The sequence below is a fragment of the Amphiura filiformis genome, chromosome 2 (assembly GCF_039555335.1).
Source record: "Amphiura filiformis chromosome 2, Afil_fr2py, whole genome shotgun sequence".
Lineage (NCBI taxonomy): Eukaryota > Metazoa > Echinodermata > Ophiuroidea > Amphilepidida > Amphiuridae > Amphiura > Amphiura filiformis.
Window position 1 is genome coordinate 16,755,929 of NC_092629.1, and position 16,684 is coordinate 16,772,612.

The 16,684-nt window shown below is 36.1% G+C and overlaps 1 protein-coding gene across 1 annotated transcript in view; it reads right to left on the reverse strand.

Moving 5' to 3' along the window:
- Positions 1 to 16,684, reverse strand: part of LOC140145947 (pikachurin-like) — a 249,429-nt gene that overhangs the window by 44,428 nt on the left and 188,317 nt on the right. The window contains 1 exon segment of the mRNA XM_072167684.1: positions 11,653 to 11,797. Within this exon segment, the coding sequence (XP_072023785.1) occupies positions 11,653 to 11,797 (145 nt within the window).

The following is a 16,684-nucleotide window of genomic DNA, read 5'->3' on the forward strand; positions in this document are numbered from 1 at the left end:
TGTATTATTTACACACACATACTATCTATAGCAGATGTACAGCCGTTTTGCTGCACCCTTCAGGAAATTCCTAAGCAAAATATTTAGATTTTTCACAATACCCTCAAAACAACTAGCCTGTCATTACCTCTCTCCACATAGGTGTTGACTGCAGACGACAACTTTCAAATTTGTGACACGATCAAGGGAAATGAGTCGGATGTCGCTAATATTGATTTTGAGATATTGGCAAAGAAAGTGTTAAAATTCTTTTGTTTTATATTGTTTTCAGCGATTGATAAATTGATGTAACTTTGCAAAGAAAAATCGTATCAACATGGGGTTTTCAGTTTCAGAAAGCTCTATGTGTCCCCTTTGGAAACATATGTAAAACTCATTTTCGACCAGGGTCGTCATGTGACTCATTCCCCTTGATCATGTCACATTTTTTGAAAAATTTTGGAATTGTACATTTGCATGACATTATTTGGAATCAGCATGAAAAATGCATAAAAATGAGTACAAACATGCCTAGTATTGGTTCAGTGGTTCTTAAGATAGCTCTTGATATTGTGGGAAAATATCTCAAAACTTTGGACATTTTATGTTGAAGCCTTTGGCACGCAGAGTATTAACCTCTTAAAATTAACCAAGCACACGATACTGTAAAAGTGAACAATTTGCGCTACATTCATTTTCATGCCACACGTTCCTCCAAGCTGCTACTGCGAGAATAACAATGCACCAATATACTGCTTTTGTGTATAGTTCCATGTATGGAAGCTTAGAATCGCACATTTAAAAACAAGTGAAACATTTCAGAAGTAGCAAACCGCAAACAATTACACACATCAAAAATTACATTTTTACATTCTGCATTTTTACTATGTAGGGTTGAAATTAAGTGATGAGTTAAAATCATTAGTTTTCCCATTCACAATTGTACAACTCTTGACTTAACTTGACTTATAAAATAGCTTATAGTGCTCAACTTGATTCTTGATTTGACTTGTTACATTTAGCTAACGGTAATGAATTGTTCTGTAAAGAAATTGTTAATATTTATCAGGCAAAATTAATTTTGTTTTTGTAAAAAATAAAATAAAATAAAAGTGTTAGTACGAAAAAACTCACTCCACAACCCGAGGTCAAATTTTGAACTGTTATTATTAAATGGAGGCCAATGAACTGTGGCATTGTGCTATTCCAGATGATTTCCATACACCCTATGGAAGACATTACCTTAATCTCCCACACTGGGAGTGTGAGTTTCAAATGGTGTTACCTGAATGGGTGATTTGAAACTCACACTCCCTGTGGTGGGAGATGAAGGTCATATCTTCCATAGGGGGTGTATGGATTTCAACTGGAATGGTGCATTGGAAATGACACCATTTCGGCTCATAGTGTTACATAAGAGCGTGTGAAATGAAATCCTGACCGCCGCTTGTGTGATGAAATCTTGAGCACGGTTTTCATAGAAATCTCACAAAACTATGTGAAACCATATAGCTCTAGTCCGCTTTGATCTTTCACGAGCTGCTCTTCGCCAAATCAATACATGCGTAATAGACACTTGTGTTGTTGGCTGACAACGCAATCGATAAAACCACTAGAGATAGACTTGAGCTAAGCAAATACCGCATGGGGATATAAGTATTATGTTACTGTAGACATTGTAAATGTGGATATTTTAACAGAACAGATAATTTTTCACATTTTTAACAGTTCTGATACTTTTCAGGTTGGTTTAATCATGGCTTTAAAAGACTACATAATTAAACTAGGAATCAAACATATTTTCAAATTCTCAGTTTGCTATTCTGGTGTAAATATTGAACAGTCCCTTATTATCATACTATTTTTGCCATATGGCAACTTGGTCCGCTTTTAATGACACTTTTAATTGTTTTCATTTGAAGAGTTTAGATACGAAATGTGGCATGTCCAAAGGCTGCCTTGTATGAATATTGAAAGTTTTATGTTTAAGGGATGAAATCAAAACTCGACCGGCGGTTGACTGCCGGTTCCGTCCGGTGTTATTGTTCTAAACAATGGCAACCGGACGGAACCGGATGAAACCGCTGCATGGTCAAGTTATGATTTCATCCTTAATGAAATATACAAATACACAAAGTCACATAGGTATGAAAGTTACAATACTTAGTTCTCTGGGTTCCTTCGAACCTAATACCTATAGATTTATATCTTCCTCTCTTCTCCAGAGTACCTCTGTGGCTCAATTGGTTAGAGCATCGTGCTAGTATTTCGAAGGTCGCCGGTTCGAATCCGGCCAGATGCACTGGGTGTTTTTTTAACGTTTATGTGTACTGGCTACTCTGGGGAAAGATTAAAATTTGTTCATCCTATCAACCCAGAGAACTAAGTAAAATAACTTTCATACCTATGTGACTTTGTATATTTGTTATAAATATGCAGTTCTGACGAACATCACTCGAACCTAATACCTATAGATTTATATCTTCCGCTCTTCTCCAGCGTGCCTCTGTAACTCAATTAGTTAGAGCGTTGAGCTAGTATTACGAAGGTCGCCGGTTCAAATACAGTCAGATGCACTGTTTTTTGTTTTTTTCAACGTTTATGTGCACTGGCTACTCTGGTGAAAGATTTAAATTTGTTCATCCTATTAATAGGGATGCCCACTCTCAATACAGTTTCCACTAGAACGATTTTTCATTTACTGTGTGCGTGCTCTCACACACGTATTGTCTATGGAGAAACTGATCGATACAAGAAATCCCAGGCCTGTTAAATGGCGTACATACTTGTTTTGATCCAAATGTAGGCCTATATCAGGGTGTTTCAAGAAATTCCTGATTCCACCAGAAAACATTAACCAAACTTTTTCCTGTTTGGTCAGTAAATAGAGAGGACCTTCCTGCATGAAGAGATCAACTTTTTTTAATGAAAAATTTAATGAGATGAGAACTACAACATGTTGAATTGACACCATTCCGTGCATCAGGTGTTCAAACGCAATTATCTCCGAATTTGGAGTGAATCAGACAAGCAAACTTACATACTCATAAAATTTAACTATTTATGAAGACAAAATGTGTAGGATGTTAAGAAATTTAAGAATGTTTAAGCCTACCATGCCCATCTCAAATCATGCACTTCCCGTGCACTTCTCACTACCATGTCCATTTCATAGGGTAGTATAAAACCGGGGACCATCATGTCTTCCATGCACACACAGTATTGCTCAATGTAGTAAAGATAACCTTTGAGTTGGAGCAAATTTCTCAAAATTGGTAGTGATTAATGTTACCAAACTTATGCCATGATGAAATATAATAATTTTTGAAGATAAAATGTGCTGACCTTAAAAGATTGAACAATGTTTAAGACTACCGCTTTTCATTTGAAATAATGCACTTATTGTTCATCTCCTCTATGGAGATATTTTCCATGGCGGCCATCTATGATCATGCTTGAGGTTTCACCAAACAAACCATGGGTTTTGAGGTCTTATATTTTTTGTTGTATGTCAACAAAATCGATACAATTTTCAGGATGATCTTATTTTCATGTTGTTATAAGCAAATATAATGTTCCAGATCGGATAGTTAATAAATACATTAAGAAAAAGTACCTTAAAGTTGCACTTTCTGTTAGTATTCCTTTTTGGACTTTAACTTTTAACATGTTCTAGCAGCCCTATATAAAACCGTGACACTCGAAAGGCCATATCTCTGGAATGAAACGTCCGATTAAGATTATTTAAACGCCAAAATGTTTCTTTCATCAATTCCCATCCAATAAGTTAGGTCTGAATCAATTTAAAAGTACTTCAATTTTTAGTGGATATGCCTATACTATTAACTCAGTATAATAATTTTCAACCATAACTCTTACTACCACATCAACTGTGTCTTCGTCTTGACACTTTTTCCCTTGATCTATTTTAATCAAAATTCTTTTTGGGATGAAGTTTCAGTTTCCAATTTGAGCTAGTTCTAGAAATTATCTCTCTACTGTAAATAATCTCATTAAGCTCACAGCATTCCATGTTAGAATTAGGTCACGCTTCGGGTTGGATCAAATGTGCCGAAGACAAGATATCGCACTCATCTGCTATGGTATAAAGCTATTAATTTTGGGATGTGTTTGTTTATGTGCGTGAGGGTGTTTGCGTGTGGGGGTGTGTTTGTGTAGTTTCATGTATCAAGATAATTTGTATCGTTGTGCGATTATACATGTTTTTTTATTTGTTTAGAGTGATTGATTCATTGATTGCTCATCCAAATTGATAAAGAAAGTGAATATAGAGATAGAAAAAAAGAAAAGAATATTATTATCTTCTGAAATAAACATCGCTGTCAATAGACAAAATGTGTTAGAAATTTCACTTTCTGCTGCAGATATTACAGCATAAACTTTGATATTACTTTGGCTACAGTTGGTATAGAAACATTGTTGTCTATTGAGACACTCATAGAATTGCTCTGAATGGATTTACTATGATTGCTATCTACTGAAGATAACACTGCTTGCTATGAGTACTACTTGGCATTGTTGTCTACTTATACTTGAATTGATTTGCATGGATTTACTATGATTGCTATCTACTGAAGATAACACTGCTATCTACATGTTTGTATGAACACTTCTTAACATTGCATTGAGACTAGAATTGATTTATTGTGCTTGCTATCTACTAAAGATAACACAGCTATCTACATCCTTGCTATCTACTGAAGATAACACTGCTATCTATAAACACGTCTAAACATTGCCTATGACTTGAATTGATTTGCATGGGTTAACTCTGCTTGCTATCTACTAAAGATAATACTCCTATCTATGAGTACTTCTAATAATGTACAAAAATATAAGGCATTAGCACAGCTATGTCTTTTTAAATTCACAACTATATCTTGACTTTGCTGACATTTTGTTCCACAAAACTTACTTCTAAACATTAAGCAAAGTTTGATTTATGTTTTCCCATAATGCATTGTAGAAATGTTGGGAATCATGTTACCACAGGAGTCATTCTTTATGCAATGCAAAATGTATTATGAAGAATTCAGTTGAAAAATGCAATTGCTGCCTTCTGAAACTGTTAAATAAATACCGTTACTGTTAGTGTGTTATATTTTTTAGCATTGATTTCTTTTCTTTTTTTAAATGATCACAAGGAACTTTCAGTACCATACTCACTCTATTATTAGTGCCTCCTAAATAAGGAATAATGGATAATGTATTATCCTTTAGGCCTATACCTAAATAATGTGTCTGCAGCAGTAAAACATTAATGGGTGAACTCATTATCGAATCATTTTTACTGCTGCGGATACATCTTTTTGGGTGCAAAGGATAATGCTGCACCCTATCATATTACCACAAAATAGTGTGATTTAAAGAGAAAATATCACTTTTGATTTCAAATATTTTAAGTTGTCTACTTCAAGGTATCCAAAGCGTAAGTGACATCGCGTATTGCGGAAATACTGTATGCGTAACCGAGCATCAATGCTTTGCGTAGAATGTGTTACTACATCACGGTTTGTTGTTGTGTGAGAAGAACATAGAGTTCATTGCCCTGGCCACATATTACAATTTAAGGTCTTTCATGTGATGCGTTACAACAAATCACAGTGTCCCGACGGAATAATGGGTCAGGCAGGTATAAAGTATCTCATTGCATAAAACCGTAATATAAATGCAATAACACAAAAGGCAGCATTCCGATACATTGGAACTCTTCATAATGTTGTGAAATACCCTAATGCATTCTGGGTAAACAATATCTTGTCCTCTATCCTCTAAGTAGATATCAATTTTGATCTTCAATTGTTATTATTGAAAACAACCCAAGAAGCTTACATGCCAACTATTTCCCCATTTCTAACATTAATATTGTTTGAAACAAAAATCTGATTGAGGTCGCTTCAACTTTTAAGTACTTCAGGCATGTATAAACACACAGTAAATCGGTTTCTACGCCCCACGTAAGCCACGAGGGATACGTTGCATCGATGATGTGCGTCAACCATCCAATTTACAAAATCTCCAGACTTGTAAGTGTTTTTGTTTCAAATGTCAGATGTACAGATTGTGGTTTAGATATTGGAAAAACGGTGTAATTAATTTAGATCATAATCTCGCTCTATAATTACCGCAAATTAAGAAGTTATCCACACTATGGCGGTTTAATATCAGGTTATGTCACGGGAAAAAACAAATAGCTGCCTGTGGAAATTCATTGTACTTGTAGGCAGCTTTTCAATTTTACTGTATATTCAGGAGTGTAGAAATTCTGCAAAAACTAAAAGTAGACAACCAGTCTGCAAAATTACCTGGGCTGGTTGAAAGTCACTTTTCCAGTAATCTTTGTATTTTTACGAAATTATACAACAAATAAAGGAGTCTTCTCCCAGAATTACCTTTTTCTAGAATTACTCTGTACCAACATATAAAGTGGGCAAGACAATGTTCACAAAGACCACAAGAAAGAAGTCAGGAATTAAACAATTTCAATCAACCATAAACTTATTAATTCATTATTTTTTCTTATCATTGCTGAATGTGGTACCAAATTCACACAACTTTATAAAAACAGTAAGCATAAATTGGTGTCAAACAACCTGACGTTTACTCAAGGGGCTGAGATGTACCCACAGAATTAAAACCAGAGAACCCAGACTCAACCGCCATTGTGATACACGCATGGAGCAAAAATTACGGGTATTTAGTTTTGTTCAGAATGCACTTAAGGCAATCGTTGTCATGTGAGCGCAACATCACATACTAGATGCATTTGAGAGACGCAAAGATGCGACCTGTCCATGATTATACCTAAACACTTCTGATGAGATGCAGAACTGTTTTTGTTAAGGCAAGGACCCGAATACCCCATCCCCACATAGCTGACAGTGATATTGTATGTGATGGTGTAGGTCTCTGGTTTTAGATGTACCTAAATAGGCTAATTTTGCATGATTTTACAGTACAATGCAGTATCTACAATGCTACAAGTATAAATAACAATTCAGCAGCATTTTTCCTTCTTACTGCCAAAGAAAAACAAAGAATCCTTTGCTTATTTACAAAGCATCTACTGCCCTCTTGCTTGGGATGGTGGAACCAATGGATTGTACATTGATCTTGTTTGACAAGCATCTCATTTGGTTTTCTTTGATAACATCACATATTTGATATGATCATGCAAAATGAGTTATTTGTTGACAAAATCAAATTTCAGTTTTCAACTTCATTACATAAGCCTTATTCAGAGCTTTATTCCGATGAAAACATTATCACAATTGGACATATGGTTCAAGAGATATGGTCATTTTAGAGTTGTTCAGAATAACAAAATACAAAGGAAGTTGAATACTATTAATGCCTATATCTCAAAATCATTATTAGTGATAAATGGCTCATTTTAGTGATTACATCAACTAAACCTGTTGTCAGGGTTGACATCAACAGGCCTCTGGGGTTACTGTAAATGAAAACTTTATAGTTTGTCCTTTATTATTTTCAATTTACAAATTTTGGTGTAAATTTCAAGCCAAAATACATGCAAAATATTTAGCATTTGTCAAAGTTGAAATTTTGAGAAACTTCAGAATAGCAGTCACCTCCTCATCAACCATGTTAATCCCTCTAAAATTCACACTCCCCCCCTGTGGAAGATTTAGCTAATATCGTCTACAGAGGGAGTATGGGTTTCAAATAGAATATATACCATACTTATGGGTAACATCCATTTGAAATACTCGCTCCTGTTGTGGAAGATATAATGGGGAATATGGGTTTCAAAATAATTAACTCTATAGCCAATTCCATTTTAAAAACATACTCCCTCTGGGGAAGACTTTTCTTAAATCTTCCACAGGGGTATGTTAGACTGGGGAGTTGGGAGAGGGGGATGCCCATGCTAGCCACTAATCCTAATACTTACTATAATCCTAATGCTAAAACTTAACTGGAACCTAAAACTTAACACTATTGGGAGGTGGCGGTAGGTTAGTTTTGACCAAAAATCTTACAACTAGAACCAATTTTCATGTTTGTGTAAAAATCACCAACTGCAAAATTTAACAAGTTTGTATGATTACACTCTCAAAATGATCTGCTCATTTGTGAATAGAAACTTGTCAAATTTGACAAAGGAAACTATTCAGATGGGGACATGACAGATTTCTCTTCAAAATGACTTGGATATTCTCATCGAAATGACAAGAAACTCATCAAATGTGATATGATTGCCGTATCATTTAAAACAGAGACCTTGTCAACTATTATAGAATAGATTCCTGTCAAAAATGCCCCAACTTATCAAATTTGAGTAGTTGGTCTTGCCAGAGGGGGACTTAACTGAATCTTGTCAAAAGGAAATGGATAATCTTGTCAAATAATGAGTTGGAGATCTTGTCAAAATGAATAGTTACTTGTTAAAATAAAATGGAAACTATTCATTGATAAGAATTTTGGTTCAAAGTGATAATAAACCTAAGCAAAATATAATTCAACAAATAGTTAGGGGATCCAAAATAAATGAGTATGGATTCTATTCAAAAAACCGAATAGTACAAAATTAGAGTGTATTATGGCAAGAAACAAGATGATTATCATTTCGAATCTTCACAAAAATATTTAGACTTCATTTTCTGGAGTGTGATCTGCTCTAGGCTACAACTAGTACACGTGCAGGAAAACTTGTTATGGTCACGGAACATACCGGCCACAAACGACATTAATTGGTTTACTACTGCAACTTGATTGGGGACGAGATACTACAATACATCGCGGGTCGCATCAGGACACGGGGTTCGAATTAGGTTGCCCTGAATTTGGTTGTTTACTCTCTTGTTTGTTGTCTTTTTCAATCTCGTTAAGTGTCATCTTGAATTTTTTTTGTCTAACTGTGCCATCAAGTGATCAACAAGCAATCGGTTATTTTGATCACAACAGCTCATGCTAATTTAATCAAACATCACATAGATCTCACTCGGGGGTAAGGGGTAGTGCAATAATTATGTGTACTCCTGGGTGGTGAATTATAGGGAGGGCAAAGATTTTTGGCAAGCCAAAAGGAGGGGGCAAAGGGAGGGGGAGGCCAAAAAGGGGTAAGCAATTTTTGGCACAATAAGCCTGAAAAGGTTTAGAATTTTTGCATTACAACTTCAGGTTTCAAATTGGGGTTCCCCAAAATCTGGCATGTGTAAAGGGAGCGGGGAAAATGTTTTTGGGCATGCATGTTGCATTTTTGTCAGAGAGATGTTTTTGTGTTTTGTTTAGCTTTACATTACATTGACATTTACAATAAACAGTTTAATTAATTTTTAGCTATTTAAGACTTGTAAAAGAGCTTGAAGCCATATTGTAACATTTGCTGAGGAGGATCCCTCAATATTAATTGTCAAAATTCTGTTTTTTACACAATTGTAATGTGCTTTATTAAACTAACATATCCTGCAAAAATCTAGTTTTGTCAAAATCCGAGATTTTGAATAAAGCACAGGAACCGTTGTTTAATTATTACGAAGGAAATATTAGACAAACAAGTAGGCTACGTGATGTACATAACAGTGTACGTACATGGCGTACGGAACGGTTATACACACATCAAAGGACCGTGCCATAGCACGACCGATGGAGTGACACGCATTGGCGACATCATCACTGGTAGTAAATTCCAATTTTCTTTGATTTACCTCAGTGTTGGCTCAAAATGAAAAGGGGACATATCTGACAGTTAAACCTAACATTTTTTATTGATATGTTGTAATATGGCTTTAAAATACACACGTTAAAATAAATTTCACAATGCACCAAAAACTAAATTTCCACAAACATTGATGTATGATTGTATTGCACTCAAAAGACAAGCTGTTTTTAATTTTTTCCTGAAATTCCATAATTTCCAGAAAGATTCTCAGTAAGCTAAATTGTGCATAATTCAGAATGACAGTCAGCCCAAATTAATCTGAATTTAAATGTGCCATAAGGATAACCCAATTATGACGTTTACAAAAATAAACTGTGAAGATGGGCTTTCCTAATTACGATGGTATTTCGTATCACACGACCACAGTCAATACAAAATGATGCCAAACAAAACTGTCTGATTATGAGGCATATGTACTATCTTAAATGACCGTAAGTGACCAAAGCTATGACCAAAGAACATATATTGGGCTATTCCAGATGAAAAGCCATACACCCCCTATGGAAGACATGATCTTAATCTTCCACACAGGGAGTGTGAAATTCAAATGGGACTACTTATGAGTGATTCCACTTGAAACCTACACCCCCTGTGTGGGAGATTAAGGTTGTTTCTTCCAAAGGGGGCATGAATGGATTACAACTGGGACTGCTTTATAACAAGAGTTCAGTGATAAACTGGTCAGCAACCTACATAGCTCAGTAAAGAACCTCTGCGCTATCCAAAAGCAATCTGCTGTTGATGCTGAGTCACTCCTCGCCCGGGCTCCTCGCCTGGGTTACAATGTAGCATTGAGGATTTTAGAAGCAGAAGCAGAAGAAGCAGAAGCAGAAGCCTTTTGGCTTCAATGTTATTTATTTATTTATTTGAACTTTCTTTACCCAGGCTAGCTATTAGTGGTATGCGCCTTTTGTCGCGCTATCCCTGTATCTGACATGGTTTCTCTCTCTCTCTCTCTCTCTCTTGCTCTCTTTCCCTCCCCCAAAGGCAATGCCTAGCATACTGGTGGACATAGTTACAGACACAAATCAACTGTCCATTAACTTTGTTTGTACGACTATCTCCTAACTGCAAGAAGCCTCAGGCTTGATAGTAAATAATGAAGTCGGCAGTAATGTACTTCACATCGTGTTAAGCTTCTACAAACTGTAGTATTTGTATTACCTAAGACTGGGCCTGCAGAGGTTTACAGCAATACTATAGTATTTTGCAGATTTCCTATTACAAATTAAGCGTACTGCTAGCCGTCCAGCACATATTATTTTCCACAAGGTCCTATGCATACTGACCACTTCAGAGATGACCTAACGTGGACATTTGAGAACACAGCAAATTGAAAAAATGAATGGTGATGTTTCAGGCCTCAAAGAAATTCAAAATTGCAATTGGTTTCCCGGATTGGTTTATTTTGTCCCATTATCTTAAACAGGGGTAGTAATGTCTCCCTTTTCATTAATCTGGTCGGTATACTCCACTGGTCAGTGCTGTAGCAAGTTGAAAAATTTGGGGCGGCCATTAATGTCATGAATGTGGGACGGCTGAAATATAAATATTCGACAACATTGGAATAAAGCTATACAGAAAAACATAACAAATTTCTCAAAAATGTTTCTATGGTCCAATATGCAGAAATTTTCTGAAACCCCCGAAACAGGTTTTCTTATCATTTAAAAAGATAATTTTGAAGAGGGCAAAAAGCCTGTGCCTCTATTTTTAAAGGCATCCCATACAGATTGGTCCTGTAGCGGTATCAGTGCCAACAAATCTTTCTATTGCACCCTTAGCATTTGCACACTGCTAATGTTTTTAGGTACAATTCTGGTTTACCCAGCGCACCCTGTGTTTTCAATACAATTCTGGTTTACCTGCGCACGCTACTTTTTAGGGTTAGGGTTAGGATTAGGGTTACACTTGTGCGCAGGGTATACCAGAATTGTTCCAAAAATACATGAGGATAACATTCTTACCTTTGACATGCCCCTATTAACTCCCTGGTTATCTACACTCATGTATCCATGACGACCATCTCGACCAATCATAACAGAGTGCCATTCATTTAATGTAACCGTCTTGTTACTACGGATGATTGCAGGTCCTGTGCCACAATTAAAACTGGAAGAAACAAAGGAAAAGGATAGGGTTAATTTTGGTGACTCTGTTTTATCATACTACCAGAATAGAAATGGGTGCAGCAATTGAATTTTGAAGTCAAAATTTAAGCTTTGCCTGTTGAACCCCTTGCACCTCCAGCGACCCAGATTGCACCCCCTGGCTACATCTTTGGAGAGTCATTATGATGCACAAATTTAAAAACGACTTTTCACAACATAATCGTCATTATTTACCTAATCAAGGCACATTTTGTAACTCTTTTTCGTCAAGTTACGTCCCCAGAGCAGAGCACCAACTTAATAGCAATGTTACACAACTATTACCTAATATGCACTCTAGGCTCTTAGTGCACTTTGCTTATATAAGATATTCAGTTGTAATGTCTTAGACAGCATTCAATGGGACACAGATTGGCAGTATTAAACATCCAATAAATCAATCACCGACAAGTTTTCAACACGGTAGTGTCATGATGTAAATGCCAATGCTGATCTATGACCACACTCCCATCCTCATTACTGGTCAGCAAACAAATGTCATGATGAACAATGATGAAAGGTATATATTGAGAAGATACAGTGTGTCTGGAACAAGATAAGCACCCTTTCGACAATTTACGACACATATCAAAAAGGAAAAAATTTAATTTCCATGCTATTTTGTCCGAATAAGCTTACCGCAAGACCATGTTTTCATCGGATAGTCAAACATTACCTCCCAAAATTGACCGGAAGTAGAGCGAACCAGGAAGTATGTTTACAACGGAAGTCAGCGATCATAACTCATATCTGCATGATTTTCAGCTTATCTATATCTATCAACTTTTTTCAGCATTTTAAAAATTTCATGTCGACTGTCGACACATGTCGATTGTCGTATTTTCCCCCGACGAAGTATTGAATTAGAAATCATGTGTCGATAACACCTCTATTTTGAATACTGAAAGCCAATTGTTGCCTCTAAACTAATCTTCTCATTGCCTTAATATAGAATGAGTCATATTTTCCTATAGATTAAGAGTTTAGTTCTCTTTAATAATATTTTGACAGTACTTTGCACTGGTAGCATTGGAAAGCCTGAAAATATCACAACACATCACATTAAATGTGTAGTACATCTTCATTGACTCAATGGGGCTGTTTAAGTAATGACATGATGTATGCATGGGCACGACTTTCTACTTGGGGCGGAAAAACAATATGTTACGTAAGGGTTTTGTAGGATAAATATAGCAAGCTTGATTCTAGCTGTGTAACGAATATAAGCTTTCCTTTATTCAGTTATTTGTTATACAGAAATGGTTGTAAACCAGAGAATAAAGTAATACTTGCAATATTTCAAGAGTAGTTTTCAAGATTAAAATACACTTTTTAAAACCCTGATGGGTCTTTACTAGATTGAGATATTCAAGTTGAAATCCTTACACCCCTATGGAAGGCATGTCCTTAATCTTCCACACAAGGAGTATGAATTTCAAATGTGGTTTCCTGATGGGGCGGCGCCATCCGAGATCTACACCCCCTGTGTTAGAGATTTGGTCATGTCTTCCATAGGGTGTAAGGATTTCAACTGAATAGCCCATTACACAAGCTCTCGTATTGTTGGGCTATTCCAGTTGAAATAAATACCCCTATTGATGACATGTCTTTAATCTTGCACACAGGGACTGTGAATTTCAAACGGGGTTTCCTAATGGGGACTCCATTTGAAATCTATATTTGAAGTGCATGAATTTTAACTGTAATAGCCTTCTCCTTCTGATTTTTTTAATAAATACTCTTTTGTTATATATATATATTTTTTTAATTTATTTTTTTATTCTGACGAGAAGCTAAAAAAATAATTGCGTTCATAGTGATGTGTACACTAAAGACAAATACTGTACATAGGCACAATTCCAACTGTTTCCTATGTGACCTACTTAGCAAGGCATCTAAGTGACCAAAAATAAGTCATATATGTTATACGATATGATCCAATCAGGCCAAGGTATGCTTTGTTCTGTAAATTGAGATATTATTATCATCATCAACTTACACTATCAAGACAATGGGCTATTCCTGTTGATACCTATACACCCTCTGTGGGAGACACAGAATTTCAAATGAAGTCGCCCATTCAGGTAGCCCCATTTGAAAGTCGCACTCTCTGTATGGAAGATTAACCCTAACCCAACTAGGACTCACTAAAGCTCACTATTAAAAACGCTCTGTGTGCATGCATTCCACAGGACTTGATGACGCAATCAGACCAAGTCATATATACCCAGGGAATCGTTGGCCTGGCCAACGTCACCTGTGTAGCTACATGCTGGGGGTCTTCTGCGTGGCATGCGAGGGGTCCGGTTCGAATCCCGGGGGTGCCAAGTGACTTTCTTCTTCATCTTCTCTCCTTTTTCGTTCCTTCTTTCCCTTCCGATAGCACAAAAACCACGGGTAGGGTTAGGGTTAAGGTCTTGTAGGGGGTGTATGGATTTCAACTGGAAACGTCCAACAATATAGGATGTGCAATTCCAGTTGAAATCCATATATCCCCTATGGAAGAATTCCAAATGGAGTCAAGGGTGACCCTGTTTGAAATCTACACCCCCATGCAGGAGACTAAGGTCATGTCTTCCATAGGGGGTGTATATAATGGATTTCAAATGGAATAGCCCAATTGATGAAATCCTTACATACTTGATCGCAAAGTTATGAGCTCATGCAATGTCAATTTTAGGGAGTGGTCATTATTTATGCAGGGGGGATGAAGGATTTCGGTGAACATTGTGAGCAAGAGGGGGGAATCCAAAAATTTTTGCCAGGAAAGATGGGGGAATGTGAAATTTCAAAGTGAGAAATTTCATACAATAACGCAAATATTTTTGAATGAAAGCGAAGTGGGAACACAAAAGTTTTCTTCGAAAAAATTTGCAATCGCTGATTCTCCCAGTGTAAATAGTCCCTTATGAGCTCCAGAAATGTCATTTTTCTATGTATTTTATTGTTTCTTGTTCCCCTTTTTGCCTGTGTCTCAATTTCACTATGACAGCCTTTGGCCTACTTGGATCATATATCGTCTCATATTATTTTACATATCACAGCAGCAACTAGTATTTTGTGTTTCTAAACTTGCACTGTTTTTGTGTAGACCACAATGCTTCTGCATAGTAAATATGCAAATTAGCTCATTATCGTAATAATGAATATTCAAATTATACACCCAAAATCAATTTAACAGAAAACATTTTTGAGCAAAATATATGAAAATATTTTTCAGAAAAAACCTTGCAAATTTGTTTGGAAAATAAAAAAATTGTAAAAAATACATGCAAATTAGTTCATTATCATAATAACATAATTAAACCAGAAAACAAAAGTAGCTAGAGATATAGAGTTTCTAAACAGTGTCATTTTTCATGAGGAAAACAGCAATATAGAGCCACAACCACATGAAAAGTGAAACATGGCAAAAAAACGATCAAATTTCACAGAAAAATCTATTGCACCAGCCAAATCTAATTGTGCAGAGAAAGCCAAATTTTACATCGCACTTATACCCTAAACAGTCAATCCAAAAACATTTTAGGGTAAAACTGCAGGGGGAAATCCATTTTCAGGGTATAAATGCCCAAGAAGGTTCAACTTCAGAAAAACAAAGGAACCACTTTTTTCATGTCAAATTGTTTTTAAGGGACCAAGTTCACTTTATTTCATGAAAGTGATTTGTTTTTGAGGGAAGGGGTGTCTATATTTTCTGCACCACTGCAAGAAAAATCCTGGGTACTGGCCTTGGGTTTTTTTAGAAAAAAAAAATGGTAGAAAAAACAAACAAACCCCACATTGTTACAGGCAACTGGCATGTAATGAGGATGTCAGTGGTGTCAAATTCTGACTTTTGATAAGGTCAAACTGGGAGTTGATTTCATCTGGAATGAAAACATTATACCTGGCAGTCATTACTGTGTGTGTGTTTAACTATATATTGATTGAACATGGCTGACTTCAATGAAGCAATGGTTTCCATTTCTTAGATGAGAAAGAAGGGTTTGGCCCGGGGTTTGGGGATGGGGGAGTCGGATACAGTGTTGGAGTATCTTATATTTACTTCAATAACAGTTGCTTCCTCTTGACATAATATTTGACATGATTGGTTTAATGAAGCAGGTTTCCATTGCTTAGAAGGTGAGAAAAGCCCTAAAATGGTGAAAATTGCCATGCATCTTTAGCCAACTTTTTTTCAATGTTAATCCTTTGTAAAAGGATGCAACTCATAAAGACAGCAAGACAGAGATGCTTTCTTCTGCCAAAGTATGGGAGTTAGCACAGTGGATTTGCTTAAAACTGCTTTGAAAGATGTTATAGTGTTCTGTTAGGGTTAAAAAGTTCAAGGATTGCTATGTTGCAACTTCCCTTTAATGTAGGAAATAATGACAGAAAATGAACATGAAGGAATTTAAATTCCACACACATGTTAAATTCCAATTACTACCCTTTACTACTGAAACATGTCATCTCTTAATCATGTGGGCACTACTGCCCTTCTAAGTTACAGTCCACCTGATTGGTTATCACATGATATTATCATCTGAGTAATCAATGGTTTTAGACCTCTTACCAATTTTAAGCTAAATCTCATTCTGTCCAACTGACTATTCTTACCATATCTCTGATTGGCTCAATACATGATATAGTCCTCTTTATAACCAATCAAAATTGTTCTTAGAAGCTGATAATTTAGCTGGTCGTGCCCATGCAAAAAAGAACCATGTAAAGAGTCCTATGATAACAAAACGGTATAAATGCCAATGTTATGACTTCCCTTTAAAATGGGAAATAAAACAGAAAATGAGCATTAAGAAATTTAAATTCCACACGCATGTCGGACTAACTCCCACTACTACTGTAA